A 16,306-nucleotide genomic window follows, 5' to 3' on the forward strand; every position below is an offset into this window, starting at 1 on the left:
GAATGAAATTTCACTTTTGCTGTTGGTTTTCTTTTTTTTTGTTATTTTACATAGTCGGTTGTCTGAAATTCTATTAAAATAAAACATTTCAAATCTTGTTTGTGTGACCAGTTTGATGACAGTGTCAAGCAAACTATTAAAAATATAAATCACAGCTGTCTTACTGTCCTTTCACTTAAACTCCATACTTTATTCCCCTACCTACAATTTCCATGTGCGGTATAAAGGTGGATAATTTAACCTCAAATGGCAATAGACCAAAATAAAGTGTGTAATATGGAAAACATGCCTAAAGTAAAATATTTTAATATGAGTCAACAGGTCAGATTCCTATAAGAAAGAGCGTGTTGGTGCTAGTAAAACTAGTGTGTTAAAATGCCTTTAAATACTATGGAAAAAATATTTTCTGACCATGACGAGGCACAGTGCACTGCAGTAGAAATCGGTTAAATCTGTTTTCCACAGCAGGGTAAGCTGTGTATGGAGAGCAGTTTGGAAACTGGAAATGTAGCATTTAAAAGCCTTTTGAGACTCCATGCTGAGTGCCATTGCCCCGTCAACTACCACCACTGAAACCACTGACACTCTGTGTGGATTTATTGTACTGCTTTGTACTGTAGGGTTAAACACCAGAGGTCGCAGTTTCATCTTAATGTGGAAAATAGATTTTTATCTCCAGAGCCCCAATGGACCTTTTTCACAGCAGACATTTTGACTTGTCATAGTAGGAAAAGCACAGCTGAAATTGATCACCTTAACGATGGCTCAATTCCATCAAGTGTCCCAGTAAGCTATCAGTGAGTCAGCATGCACAATACCAGGGCCTCTTAGGCTTGCAAGATGGCGCCGCAGAATGGTGACACGGTGTGTTGGTGCGCTCTGTTTTGATTTTTGTTTTAACTTTGTTTCTTGCGATGGTACCCGTATCTCATTCACCAGTGAAGAGCTCGTGAACTTCAGGGGAACAACACCATTGGACTTATTTCCCACTTTTCTTCTCCCTTCACTGGAAATTTTGGACATTCTGGTCAAAGGTGCGCTCACCTTTGCTCACGCAGCGAGGCGCCGGAGGAGAGGGAAACGGGCCGGTGCGCTTGTGCGTCTCCGCCAGCGAGGATTACGCACACCGTTCCCGGGAATATTCCTCTCTAACGTGCGCTCACTGCCCAACAAACTGGAGGAATTACAACTGCTGTTGGTGAGAAACCGGGACTTTTCTTCATCTGCTGTTTTGTGCTTCACGGAGACGTGGCTCTATGGATTAATACCGGACTCTGCGCTGCAGCTGGCAGGCTTCCAGCTTTTTAGAGAGGACAGAGACACGGATCTCTCCGGTAAAACTAAAGGTGGAGGAATCTGTTTCTACATCAACAGCGGCTGGTGCAACTACGTGACAGTGATCCAGCAGCATTGTTCTCCTGACCTGGAATATTTCATCATAAACTGTAAGCCTTTTAATTCACCCCGTGAGTTCCACTCATTTATTCTGGTCGGTGTTTACATCTCACCGCAGGCCAACGTGCAGGACGCACAGCGCATGCTCGCCGACCAGATACTGTATGCGGAGCGGACCAACCCGGACTCCCTAGTTATTGTCCTTGGAGACTTTAATAAAGGGAACCTCACACATTGAACTCCCTAAATATAGACAGCATATTACATGCCCGACCAGAGAGGAGAACATTCTGGATCACTATTATACCACAGTCAGGGATGCTTATCACGCAGTCCCCCGTGCTGCACTGGGTTTCTCTGACCACGTCATGGTCCACCTGATCCCCGCCTACAGGCAGAAACTAAAGCTCTGCGAGGACATCAAGGAAGTGGACCAGTGAGGCTGTGGAGGATCTCCAGTCGTGTTTGGATTTTACTAACTGGGATGTGTTCAGGACTGCTACCAACAGTCTGGATGAGTACACAGAGGCTGTGACGTCATACATCAGCTTCTGTGAGGACTGCTGTGTTCCATCAAGCACCAGGGTGAGTTACAACAATGACAAACCCTGGTTCACAGCCAAACTCAGAAGGTCAAGGCTGACTAAGGAAGAGGCGTTCAGGAGTGGGGACAAAGACAGATTTAAAGAGTTGAAGTACAAGTTTAGCAAGGCAGTGAAGGAGGCTAAACGACGGTACTCTGAGAAGCTCCAACGCCAGTTTTCAGCGAACGACTCTGCGACTGTCTGGAAAGGACTTCGGCAGATCACCACCTATAAGCCTAAAACCCCCCACTCCTTCAATGACCGACACCTAGCCAACGACCTGAACGAGTTCTACTGTCGATATGAAAGACAAAAGGACAGTCCTGACACCATCCCCCATGACACCTCCCTACAGCTACAGCCACTGTGCTTCACCTCCACCTCCCCCACCTCAGCAGGGTCCTGGGCCTCCCCACCAATGCCCTCCATAAAGGTTCCCCCCTCCACCCCCCACCCACCTCAGTGACGACTCTCTCCATCCATGAGAGTGACGTCAACTGACTCTTTAGGAGACAGAACCCCAGGAAAGCTGCTGGACCGGATGCTGTCTCCCCATCCAGCTTGAAGCACTGCGCTGATCAGCTGTCTCCAGTGTTCACAGACATTTTTAACACCTCACTGGAGACATGCCACGTGCCAGCCTGTTTCAAGACCTCAACCATAATCCCTGTCCCCAAGAAGCCAAGGACCACAGGACTTAATGACTTCAGACCCGTTGCCCTGACCTCTGTGGTTATGAAGTCCTTTGAGCGCCTTGTGCTTTCACACCTCAAAGACATCACTGACCCCCTCCTGGACCCCCTGCAGTTTGCCTACAGAGCCAATAGGTCTGTAGACGATGCAGTCAACCTGGCCCTCCACTACATCTTCTGGCACCTGGACTCCGCAGGAACCTACGCCAGGGATCCTGTTTGTGGACTTCAGCTCTGCCTTTAACACCATCATCCCAGCTCTGCTCCAGGAGAAACCCTCTCAGCTAGGCGTGCCTGACTCCACCTGCAGGTGGATCACTGACTTCCTGTCTGACAGGAAGCAGCATGTGAAGCTGGGGAAACACGTCTCCGACTCACAGACCATCGGCACCGGATCGCCCCAAGGCTGTGTTCTTTCCCCCCTGCTCTTCTCCCTGTACACCAACAACTACACCTCCAGTCACCAGTCTGTCAAGCTTCTGAAGTTTGCGGACGACACCTCCCTCATCGGTGACGAGTCCGCCTACAGGTGGGAGGCTGACCACCTGGTGCAAGCAAAACAATCTAGAGCTCAACGCTCTAAAGACAGTGGAGATGGTTGTGGACTTCAGGAAGAACCCAGCCCCACCTGCCCCCATCACCCTCTGTGGCTCCACAATTGACACTGTGGAGTCTTTCCGCTTCCTGGGAACTACCATCTCCCAGGACCTCAAGTGGGAGCTGAACATCAGCTCCCTCGTTAAGAAAGCACAACAGAGGATGTACTTCCTGCGGCAGCTGAAGAAATTCAACCTGCCAAAGACAATGATGGTGCACTTCTACACAGCCATCATTGAGTCCATCCTCACATCGTCCATCACCATCTGGTACGCTGCTAGCACTGCCAAGGACAAGGGCAGACTGCAGCGTGTCATTCGATCAGCAGAGAAGGTGATTGGCTGCAATCTGCCGCCGCACCAGGACCTGTACGCCACCAGGACTCTGAAGCGTGCTGGAAAGATTGTGGCCGACCCCTCCCACCCCGGACACAAACTCTTTGAGACACTCCCCTCTGGCAGGAGGCTGAGGTCCATCAGGACCAAAACCTCACGTCACATGAACAGCTTTTTCTCCTCCACCACTAGCCTTATTAACAAGGCCCAGAAACCACCCTGACACTCCACCTTCATGCCACTGTTCTCTCTCTGCTGTAATGCTCTTTGCTCTTTATTTTTTATTTATATCTTTATTTATTCTTTATTTTTAACTTAATACATACTGTGTAAATATACTTATATTGTTTAATATTCAATCTAAAGAATGTGGGACGTGCACCAACAACACCAAAACAAATTCCTTGTATGTGTTAAAAAACGTACTTGGCAATAAAACCCATTCTGATTCTCCTAAGTGGAATGCAGCCATCATTAATGGTTTTGAATACACCTGTGCTTTTCCTACTATGACATGTCAACATGTCTGCCCATTTACCCATTAAATCAATTGCAGCTAAGACCCATCACACAAACAGTGAGCAAGATGTTTTTTACAGCACCCTACTCCACACAGTTACATTTACACCTGGAATACTTACCACTGAGCTGAATTTTGGGGGTTGTGTTCACTGTCCAAGGGATCCTCGGAGGTGTTAATGATGGAGGGAAAAGTACAATCATCATTGATTCAGTTACTGTAAATAACTGACTGATTTTTAAAGGGAAATACATAATACAATGAAAAATAAAAAACTGACTATATAACATGGAAATTCAGGGAAATGGGCAGCCATAGTGAATGTACGGAAGTAATTTTACTAAATATTGAGGTAGTATGTATTATTTGTATATTTTGTAAAAATGTAATCAGGGAATATATAGCATTACATTTAGTCTAATACAGCATCGCAGGGATACAATTGTCACATAAAATAAACCAGTAGGGACTGATTTTGTTTGGGTACTTGGGGGGCAGATGAAACAGGCTTTGAACACAACACTGTCACTGACTATCACCTGTTGATAAGGCTAATCTGTTAGCATACAGTTTGTTTACCATAGTCTATGATTTACACATCCAGCAGATACGGAGCAACAGTCTTTTGGAGTAATGTTTCTGACCACCTGATGAATGTAAGTCCAATATTCACTCTCTCTTTAGCTCTGTTTTGTTCTCCACCAACTCTTGAGGGAAATATCTGGCTCTTTAGCAGCTAAAAGCTCCACCATGTTCACCAGCTAGCTTAATTAACGTTAGCTAGTTAACTTTGTCATCAGATGCTGGGCTGGTAGCATTCAGTGGGTTTATCAGAGCTTTAATTTTTGTGGAAAATAGTCCATTTAAACAACGAGCTGAAAGACGTTATTTTGCTCCATGGAGTTGGGTGATGGTTTAACGTTAGTACCTTAACTTAAGTCCAAGTCAAGTTGAGGCACTTGAGTATTTCTATTCTATTTCATCTTCTACTAATACTACATTTCAGAATGATGCATATTCTATTTTTACTCCACTACATGTATTTTACAGTTGTAGTAACATTGTTACTGTAACAAGTTACATTGCAGATTAAGAGTTTACAGTAAAAACATGATACTACATTGGCTTGTTTTTGTATTGTGATGCAACAACCTTACAAAAAGCAGTGTCTGACCCTTATCATGTTTCTGGTTGGCACTTCCACCAAAGAGACATTACCCCTCCAAACTTCTAACATGGTTTAATTTAAAAAGCTGCACAATGTACAAAGAGTTAAAATTGTCCACTATTTCACAAAAACTGCAAAGATTATAGAAAAGTCCAAAATGTTTATATAAACTTGTGTAATGGTAGCAGAACTACCCCATTAATCATGTCATGACACCTCAGATTTATCTACCCCTAGGTTGGTAACCACTAGTTTCTGCAGAACCAGTACTTAAAGTGCATTTTGCTGATAATAGCTATAACCTACATATTGTTTTGCTGATCAAGGATCTTACTACTTTTTTCACCACTGACTACAAGCAACCCCTTTCACATTGCCTGCCTTACACATAGCTATTTGATTCCAGTTTAAAAATAAAATAAAAAAACAAATATAATTGCATTAGGGAATAGAGGGGAAGTAGTACACATTTCAAGATGAAAGTGTGTTCTTGGTGCCTTTGCAGGATATACGGCTTTAGGCCAGAATTAAATGTATCTCTGCCCTTGTATGAGTGTATCCGAGTATCACTTCTCTTGTTACGTGCCTCAACACCTCAGATTGTGGAAATCCTCCAGCTTCCACAGTTTAAAAAATATGTGCAGCCTATGAGGCAGCATTGCCTCTGAATGGGGCTTGACCAGGCAGTTGTAATGTAGCTTACACATTGCTTATATTAGCCCCTATAGAGGCCAAACTTTGTGGTGTGGCTAGACACAAAACAAGGGAGGTGGCTGTATTCACACAGAAAAAATGACCTACTCTAGTAATGCTTTATTAGGCTACATCAGCCACCTATATTCAAAATTAGAACTATGAGTAACGTAGTGATACTATAACAAGAGTCTACAGTCAGGGACTCTGTGAGGCTGTATTTAGACACGGCAGTGCTTTCAGCTAAATGCTGACATTTGCATGCTAACATGCTGATGTTAGGCAGGTGTAATATTTACATCTTAGCGTGGTAACATTAGCTAATTAACACTAAACACAAGGTACAACTGAGACTGATGAAATGTCATTAATTTAGCAGGTTTTTGGTCATAAACGATAGTGTTGGACATAGTGGTGTGACAAAGCACTTAGGTAACGAGACGATACACGCTGGGTTCAATAAATGTCGTTACTAAATTTTGTGCCAAACCATCCAATAGTTCTCAAGATATTTTACCAAAAGCCATAAATGTCAACCTGCTGGCTTACGCTAGAGGATTACCAAAGTCAGCTAGTTTTAACCTTTGGGGACCATGAATGTCTGTTCAAAATGTCATGGCAATCCATCCTCTAACTGTTGATATTTCAGTCTGGACCAATGTGGTGGACCAACCAATATTTCTTCCCTCGAGCCATGCTGCTAGTATGACAAAAAAATAATAATTGCACCATTAATTACATAATTGAGTATCACCGACACTATAAGACATTGCAGATAGGTTACCTATACTGTCTCTGACAGCACAGGTATTTTTTAATGGAAATAATATTATAATAGCCATATTTCATCAGTTCATTGTTGTCTTTTAGTGGAGAAGTGTGACAGATTAACAAGGGGAGCACCATTACCACATGATACAATAAAAGTGAAATGACAAGCTGAACACAGAAGAAGAATAAAAAGACAAGACAATGTTATAGAAAAGTGGCCATGAGCAACAATATAAACCTCAAAATACTTTGAGTCATTGTGCTTGTCAAATCTTATGATATCCAGCTAAATTCTACTCACTGAAGCCCATAACACCCCCAGGGAGACAGTGAGCCAGGATACTGCTTCCAACATGCTGAATGGCTCAGGTAAAGGTGTATCGCTGCATAATGCTTTTTGTTTGCAATGAAATGTGATAGATATACATTTGATTAATGACGCATTCATTTGCAGTGTGCCCCACAGTGACAGAGACTGAGACCAGAATTCTGTTTGACATGTTGGACATCCAGCTGCATCATCTTGCTTTGGAAACACAGAAAGTGGCCTGCATTCAAATTCAGTGCAGAGGTATAATAAACAGCCTGTTGTCTGGTGTGCAGCAGTCCACATTTATTTTAGTCTTTTTTGGGAAGCAACTTGCTTGCCTCCTTAAAAAAAGATCTACAGTATAGTATAGCTGGATGGTGGACTGTTCTGAAATGACTTATTGGTGTGTTTCTCGAGCACATATTCCATGTAAAGTGTCCAATTAGAATGAAATAAGGTTTTTTTGTCGGTTTGGTGACATTGGGCCTCTACCGAGGTTGTGTATGTGGGTGTCACATTATCTGAAAGATGTACATTTATCTGCCACAGTTGGATGCCTCCACTCCTGCCTGATGACTGTTTTGACAGTTCAGTAATAGCGCCTGTTGACAGTCAAGGCAGCCCTCCACTAATGGAAGCTATTCAGAGTAAAACACCGGCTTTCACAGTAATTAGATTCTTGAATACAATGATTTTGAATCCCTTGGAGCCCAGCCGAACTAGGAAAAACAGTTAATCTGGAAAGGGAAGTGCATGCTTTAATTGAAGTCTGATGGAGTGTTTTGCTTTGGAGAGGGGCTTCTTTTAAAGCATCATATGGTCTCTTGTTTACACCTGGGTAATTTATTAGAGAGGTTCAGGATAATTTGCAGATAGACTAAGTGATACAGACTTAGGTGCAATTATTAGGACTTTCTAATAATATGTAAATGTTAGAACGATTTCAGAACATTTCAGCAAACTAAATGTGTCTGTTTGCCACCTCATGTTTCAGATGAGCAGGAATATGTATAACAATTTGCTAGAGCAAAATAATTATAATTTATGGTGTGCTTTTTATACCTGTTTTTTCTTTCTCTTCAACATGCACTGCTGAGGCCTCCCATTATCATTAAAGTGCTTGCTGTCACAAGGTTCATATAAAATGCTGGATACCAAATGGTATCAGGATACTAACTTCACTCATTCTAACTGTGACATGCTGCCTACACTGAGGTTGATTCCATAAATCAGCAGTGTGGTTACATAACCAGGGTCACCTGTGGACCCTCTGTGAAATAGAAAGCCCTTGAATAGAAATGCTCACATCGTGTCCTCGGTTTAAACCTTTCTGCTAATCATATCAAAAAACGACAAATCCCAATCCAGCTGTTTGTGCTGTGTCAGAGAGCAGAACCAGATTAGAGGGATTTAAAAAACATTGAAATTGACAAAGCACCTAGTTTTTATCCTTGTGGTAATCTCCTAAAACCTAACCCCAAGTCATCACACCATGTAACGTCTCTAATACACTGTCTCTGGAAAGCAACGGGTCATGTCTCTGATATAAGATGTTTCATCACACACACAGCGTTACATAATACTTTGTTCAGGAATTTGAATGTTGCTTACTACTGGGAAAACTTGGTAACACTTTATCTGGGTGTGCATACAAATGACCTGACACCATCATAACCATGCCATGACGCATGTCATGAACATGAGGGAGTCTTTATGAATGTTTATGACTGTTGACATGAATGTCATTCGGTAAATTATGACACTTCTAATGCAAAGTCAGCATTGTTTAAGATCTTTGTGTTATGACAACTTGACAAGACGATAAGAAGACTGTCGAGTGACAGTCATAAACATTCATAAAGACTCCTTCATGTTCCTGACAGGTTTCATGTCACGGTTATGACAGTGTCATGTCAGTCTAATGCACACCCTTTCCGAAAACTTTTTCTAAATATAACATATAAGTCAGTAGCGGTGTGATTAAACTGAGTGGTGCATCGCAATACAGTGCTTAGTCTAACAGACTTTTTGCTTAATCCCTGAGAGTTTAATAGTGATGAAAGTCAGCGCTGTCTAACAGCTAGCTGTCCTAGTTTCATGCACGGCTGCCCATTTGATTTTAGATTTCCACCTTTTTTGTCTGTGAATTTACTTTCAAGTTGCTCAACAATATTAGTCTCTAAGGGCTTAAAAGGAGTCAAGTTTTAATTAAGGATTTAGAAATAATCAAAGGCCCCTCCAACGACACACTCTGCTTTTGTGACAACTTCTCTTTGACATTATATGAAGGATTACATCTAATCCTATTCAATCTCGATGCAATCCTTACTCCCACTCAGTGTTTGCATTAAGATTAAACTACAATCCAAAACATTATGGATGCATGGAAAGAAATTGATTTGTTTCTTTTGAGGCTACTGTTTGTTTCATCAGGTTTGAAATATCCCTTCATCCCCGACCACCCATATGCTCTCTTTGGTCTTTCATGTCATCGACTTATTGTTCTCATCCCACACACTTATGTTCTTTCATGGCAGTGCATGCACGTCCTTCTTCAACATCATTCATCTCTGGCATCGCAGCGTGTTATTCTGTCATTTTAAGCATGTTCCACTGAATTAACAAACAAAACAAAGCTATACAAAGTAATGCCCCTTTGGGGTTAGCGTCATGCTTGAAATATTTGTCACTTCAGTTAAAATTTTGTAGTTGTGTTTGTTCCGCAGTGTTCGAAGTGCTCTGCTGTGTTTGATCAAAGAGATTCTGTCTTTGAAGAGCAGTCCAATTGCTGTTTGTTTTTGGTTTGTTGACACTCCTGATTTCTGTACTATTTGCCAGATAAGCAGAGTGCAGACAGAGAGTCATTGTTTTTGGCTGCCAGATTAGTCCAACAGGTTTATATGCATTATGTATATGTATGATGGATGGATGTTTTCTGCTAGATAAGATTTTTAAATGTTTGCTGAAATCTGTGGCCTCTGCACAGAAACATTTATTGCTTTTTTTTTTGCTGTATCTTAAGTCCTCTTTTTTTTTCTATGAAAGTAATGGATTTTCCTAAATTGCCTTCAAAACCAAATCAACAGAGCAGGCAATTGATCTAAAGGGAACAACTCCATTATTAGGAACAAAGGGAAAAGACATTTTCAGGAGTTGTTTTATTTTTTAAGCAACATATTTCTAAGAAATATGGGCTGTATCTTCAGCTGGTGCAGTGCCTAGCTCTACCACAATAATTATGCAGCACCTCAACTCAACCAAGATGCACAGGCTGAACTTACTTCCTGCAGTCCATCACAGTATGAACTTGCAGCGTTTTTCCGGTGCTTTTAATCCTCGTTAAACACTTTCTGTGAAAAGTGAGCCAGATTCACTCTCTGATCCCACGAGAAATATTCCCCCTAGTGTCGTACCTCAGTACACAGAGACGTTATTAGCTGATTTTTAGGGCTGATAATAGCTCTACTGTGATTTAGCAATGTCAGTATACTGAGGGTAATAAACCAAAGTTGAAACTTTCATTTCGACTACTGGGCCAGAACAGGAGATATAGCTTTTTGTTTAGGAGGCCTTTTTTGAGTGCGGGAAAGAGACATGATGTTCTTTTTTCCTATACAGCATTAACACTCACTTCTTACTGCATCTCACTGCTAATTCCTGAGTAAGGAGTTTTGCATTGTCCAAAGGTCTTTTTGTTTCCGCTTCAAAATAAGGAAAAGAGAAAATCCTGTTCAGTATCAACCTTCAGGTATCCATTCTGTTCCTTCTTCATTTATTATTGGCTCCATGAATGCTACGTGCTTGTCAGTTTGGATTTTGTGCTGGGGTCTAGTGGAGGGGGAGAAAACAGAAGCTAGGGTGCTGGGGTCGTAAGTTGCAATTGGGATAGCTGGAGGTTTGGGCTGTTTACAGCAGCTGCAGCGACACGGAGTCATGTAGAGGTATATGAGGATGCAGATCGTGGTCACCAAACAGCCCAGCAACGTTGTGTAGCCAGTGCTGAATGACTCTGCTGCAGGCAGCAACACGGTCACATTGACCTCCCGGGTCGCATTCAGTGCCTGTTTAATATCCACAGCTGTGCACACGTACAAACCTGAGTCATTGACCTCGGTTGCTTGGATCTCCAAGGTACCATTAGGAAATAGGCTAATTAGCGTGTCATTAATGCTAGTCTGGGTGATGTACCCCTTGCTGGGGGAGAGCCATGTAAATGAGAGGTCTGTGCTACTCAGGGACGTTTGGCAGTCCAGACGCACTCCTTCTCCCTCTGAAACCAACACGTTGGAGAGGAGCACGGTCACTGGCAATGAGACAGCGCTTTCCACAGTGCAGTTGTGGAAGAAGCGGGAGTGTTGCAGAAACCGGATGGACGCTCGTGGGTTCCCATAGGTGGTGCAAGTGTGCTCATCAGTAAAGTCCTTCAGTGCGTCGTAACCCCTCAGATCCCAATGCCAGAATACACTGTACATGGAGCAGTCACAGATCAGAGAGTTGTTGTGGAGGTACAGCCCCCGCTGGACCAACCCGGGCAAAGCTTTCACATCCTCCCATGGCAGACGGCTCAGGCGGTTGGACGAGAGGTCCAGCATGCTCAGGAAAGGGTGACTATGGTCTTGGATGGAGAAGAACGGGAAGTGTGTGATCTGGTTGAGGCTGAAGTAGGCCTTTTTCAAGCTGCTCAGGCCGCTCAATGTGCCGGCCTCCACCTGTGTGATCTTGTTATTGAAGAGAAGGAGCTCCTCCAGCCTCCACAGCCCCTGGAAGTAGTGTTGCTCCACCACATGCAGCTTGTTGGAGGACAGGTCAAGGTGCCTGAGGCCGGAGGCGTTGCGAAACACCCCATGGCCCAGGGAGCCCAGCTGGTTGTGGGTCATCCGGAGGTTTTCCAATCTAGGCATCCTTTTGAAACTGCCCGCACCCAGCCAGGACAGATGGTTGTGGCTGATGTCAAGGGTGACGGAGAAGGAGGGCAGGGACAAGGGTAACTTGGCCAGACCACTGGAGCTACAGCTCACTGTGTCAGATACACAGAGGCATATAGAGGGACAGGACTCCTCAGCGCCATGGATGAGACAGAGCAGCACGAGGAGAGGGCCTGGATACAGTCTGGAGGTCATGTTTCTGGAATTCGGATCCTTTGTAATCCCTCTGGCTCTCCCTGGTCAGATAAGAATAAAATGAGAAACCATGCGATGTATTAAAAAGCTATTCTACCCACCTGCTGTTTTGAGCTGTTTTACAGACACATACAGTAATATGACTACAAGGTTAGTGTCATGCAGGAAGCCTCAGTATCTATGGCAGAAGATGAAAAATCGTTGAAATGTCCCTTTTGCCCCAGGAATATATTTTCAGCTTTTGAATCACAAATACTCACCTTAGACTAATAAGAGATGTTTCTATGTATAAGGAAATAATGTATAAAATATAGTAATAAAATAGTTTATTTTTTTGGTGCAGTAATCATTGTATGGCTGCAGTGAGCAATACCTTTCATTATGAATTAATCATTTATTTTAATTAATGGCTCATTTGGTCTAAAAAATGTTAGAAAGTTGTGAAAAACGCTCCTCAGATATTCCTAAAGACTACTGTACTGCATCTTGAAACATTGAACATTCAAGGACCTAGATATTCAGTTCACGATCATAGAAGACAACAAAAAAACAGAAAATAGTCACATGTAAGGAGCTGTACCAGAGACCTTTGGCATTTTTTTGTGATTCAACATGATTAGTTTAATCATCAACATAGTTGCCAATAAATTTCTTGTGGATCGACTAAGTAGTAAACCGTAAACATATTTGGTAATGCGTTTTACAGTCATACACACAGAGGGAAATACTTACACTTTAAAACGTTTCTTCTCAGTTATCAGTCTAGCCTACTTGAAGTTGAACATTTTTAGAGATCAGTTTTAACACATTTCCTGCTACTGACTTGTAATTCTGTATGAATTTGAAGGCAGAGGGGAAAAGTTCATACCACTTTCAGAGGAGTGAGCAATTTGGCTCACTTATTTAATCCTATTCTCCCCTCCAAAAAAATGAGAAGGAAACTCCACTTCAGACCACGACTCCAAAGTAAACTGCTTAGCGACAACGTGAGTCTCCAACTTTCCTGATCTTTTTCTTCTTCAAAGTTGTATCCCGTCAATGAATACCCAAAACATTGCTGTCTAATCCTTATCTTCTTCTCAGATCCTCATCCCGAGACGCCCGAGTAACAATGTTTAAGGTGCCCTTACCGGCTTTCTCCTCGTCCCAAATGAGAGTGCCGCTCAACAAACATCCTGCAGTGCTTTGCAGTGTATAACAAACAGCACATAGCTCACTTAATCTCCTACAATCCCCTCCTCCTCCTCTGTGTAATTTAGAGACCAACCTTGTGTCTCCCTCTCTCATCATTAAGTCATGAGGATGCCCTTCCTTCTCTCCATCTTTCTTTCTCCCTCTCTCAACAATATCAGTTTTCTCACAATATTCTCTTAATATACTATTCCATTAAACTTTTAGTATTTCACATAATATCAGATTAATAAAATCTAGGAGCCTTCCTCATAAATATTACATGCGTTAATCTGGTTACCTTTCACCAATAATCCCAGAGGACTGGAATTTAGCTTTGCCTCCTGTATTTTATTATTTCTTTGTGTGTGCAACTCTGTCTGGATGTTGCTTTACTTATCGTTGTAAATACACTTGTTTTTGTGAGTTTTTGAATTTGGAAAGTCCTGTCCATCTCTCTTCATCTCTCTGTGTATTTTGTCAGCTCCTGTGTTGAAAGTCTTCATGACTGTGAAGGCTCTTCCTACCTGTGTGCCTCTTTACTTTGTCGTGTCTATTTTAGTGGTTTTTGAGTGGATGGATGTTGCCTGCCCCCCCTGCCCAGTGTGACACACACGCACACACACACACACACACACACACACACACACACACACACACACACACACACACACACACACACACACACACACACACAGTCTCTTAAGTGCCTTAATCAGTATATCCCCCCTTTCTTTCTGAGCCCCTGACATCCTTTCGTCCTCTTGGCTGTGGGTTTGACTGGATATATGCTGTCCATGCTGCTTGGTTATGGTGGCCCTGACAGCTCTGATTTCTGTCACAGTGAATTAGCTTTGCCTGCCAGCAGCCACCTCCTCACTGCTACCCCCAAACCTCCACCCCCTCCCTATAAGTGCTTGGGGCTTTGACTGACTCCCACTCAGTCACTCTGCCGAGGCACATAGCCGATCCCCCGTGGATTCAGACTTGCTGGATGAGGTTCACTTCTGAAAAGGTGGGCAGATGTGGAGTCCACATCTGCACCCGCATGATGGATACAGGAAACTGAAGGTGGAAGGCTTCAGTCTGAGATCAGTTTAACATATTCCTCCTTAGTGTTTAAGAATAGGATTAAGGATAAGAAAACACATATGGATGTATTTGTGTTGAAATTAACACGCCATTACCATCTTTGGCATTGTGGCTTTGTGCACAATCTTGTCCCTAGGCAAGTCATCAGCTTGGCTGAAACATGTAAGAAATATATACACCCACACATGTACATTTGAGATATGTTAAAAAATTATTCTAAACAGGCCCTCCTTGTAGGTGTTATGTTTATGTGGGCTTATATCATGGCTCAAAGTAATTTGTCTCTTTTCCTACAAATTGAACTTTGTCCTACTGTAAAGAAAACCTTCATCCGAGTAGCTTTTTAAATAAACATGTTTCATTGATTTAAGGTGTTATGTAACACTGCTGTTTGTTCAATGGGCTGCTCCAATCATGTATGTAGTGCTTTTTGAAGTCCCTAATTGTAAATGGATCACAGAAGACCTATACACCAGTGGCTTCATCTGCATAAGCTGGTAATGATTCATGGTTTGGTGCTCTCAGAAGAATATGAGCACATGAAGCATTTGAATAAGGTGCACCATCGTGCCAGCATGTCAGTGGCTGCATTTGTTTTTAGCTACAGTATAATAATATAATAATAATAATAACAATGAAATACTTTTGAGTGCCTCAATATTTTCGTATTCAGTAAAGACTCCTTCATTTTCGAGTCCAATCATGTGTCATTGTCCTCAGATCAATTCAACCAAAGCAGGAACAGGTAAACAAGTTGATTTTCTGTGCAAAAGTCTTTTTTGCCTTTTACTGCTGATTGCCTCTCATCATACAGTATTATTCTGTGTAGTTTCAACAGAATGGGGACCTCTGGAATGTCAATATTAACACCTTCATCTCCTCCCCCTTTTTCCAGTCAGTGGGGACTGAAAATCTTTGTGAGTCTTGTTTTGTTGCTGCATGCTCCTGTTGTCAGACTGGACCGTGTGGCGCCAGCCTGCTGTTAAATCCCTAATCTAATCACTATCTCTGTATCAAGCTGCTTCGCAAATCCCACCTTCTTCTTCCGCATACTTTTGATTAGAGTCAGCGTATGCAAAACAGTCCTGTCAAATCGGCCAGGTTTAGAGTGGACCTCAAAGCTTAAACCCTGACCCTGATGCATCCTGCCCCAGCAGAAAGTGATTTTCTCTTTACCATCTGCTGCAGAGGAGAAGAAAAAAACAGAAAATTACTTCTCTTATCTTGCCCTTGAGAAGCAGTGAAGCTCACTAAGAGGCGATGATATAAAGCTTTATATTCTCAGATGCAAGAAGAATATTTTATTTTTTTACATTAAAGCACTGGAATGGAGGAATGCAGACATGTATTATGTTATTATTCTTCCTCTATACTTCAAAATAATGATGCTGAATATCGTCCTTCAATAACATACTGTATTGTGATTTTAAAGAGAAATTGAAACTCAAGATGGTTAAATACACAAGCTCTTTGTTAATTATTGAAATATTTTTTTGACAAAGTGACTATATCCAAAACTACTAAAGGTAACTCTGTAAACACTGCAGCTGAAGTGTTTCCATAACCTCTTTCTGCCAATTCTGAAACCCTGAACCTGAACATACGCACCCCTTGTTCAGTGTTTATTCTGCCATTCAACAGCTTTTTGTTAGCATGGCTGACAGCCAGACTCTCAAATATGAATGAGTCAGTGCCTGGATAAAGATTCGGAGGATTGAGTTTTATTTCTTTTCTCTCCGCGGGTGAATTTACAGTCTGGATGAGCTCTCTGTTGAAAATGAGTTTCAGACAGTGCAGGATTGTTTGTTTGTCACAAGGAGTGGCTCGGCTGCTCCATATGTTGCGTATTCACAGTGATT

The 16,306-nt window shown here is 42.4% G+C and overlaps 2 protein-coding genes across 3 annotated transcripts in view; one reads left to right on the forward strand and one right to left on the reverse strand.

Moving 5' to 3' along the window:
* tasorb (transcription activation suppressor b) overlaps positions 1-154 on the forward strand; it is a 15,051-nt gene extending 14,897 nt beyond the window's left edge. For both annotated transcript variants that reach the window (XM_078255223.1, XM_078255224.1), the window contains exon 23: positions 1-154. This exon is cut by the window's left edge. The gene's annotated coding sequence lies outside the window, so the exon portion shown is untranslated.
* Positions 155-10,802: 10,648 nt separating this feature from the next.
* LOC144520201 (amphoterin-induced protein 3) lies at positions 10,803-12,185 on the reverse strand. The gene has a single exon (XM_078253871.1). The coding sequence runs from the start codon at positions 12,183-12,185 to the stop codon at positions 10,803-10,805; it is 1,383 nt and encodes a 460-aa protein (XP_078109997.1).
* Between the last annotated feature and the right edge of the window lie 4,121 nt (positions 12,186-16,306).

This window comes from Sander vitreus, chromosome 7 (genome assembly GCF_031162955.1).
Source record: "Sander vitreus isolate 19-12246 chromosome 7, sanVit1, whole genome shotgun sequence".
Taxonomy (NCBI): Eukaryota; Metazoa; Chordata; class Actinopteri; order Perciformes; family Percidae; genus Sander; species Sander vitreus.

What these genes read in the sequence shown, in the direction of transcription:
- LOC144520201 (XM_078253871.1), bottom strand. Translation starts at nt 12,185, where the DNA reads ATGACCTCCAGACTGTATCCAGGCCCTCTCCTCGTGCTGCTCTGTCTC.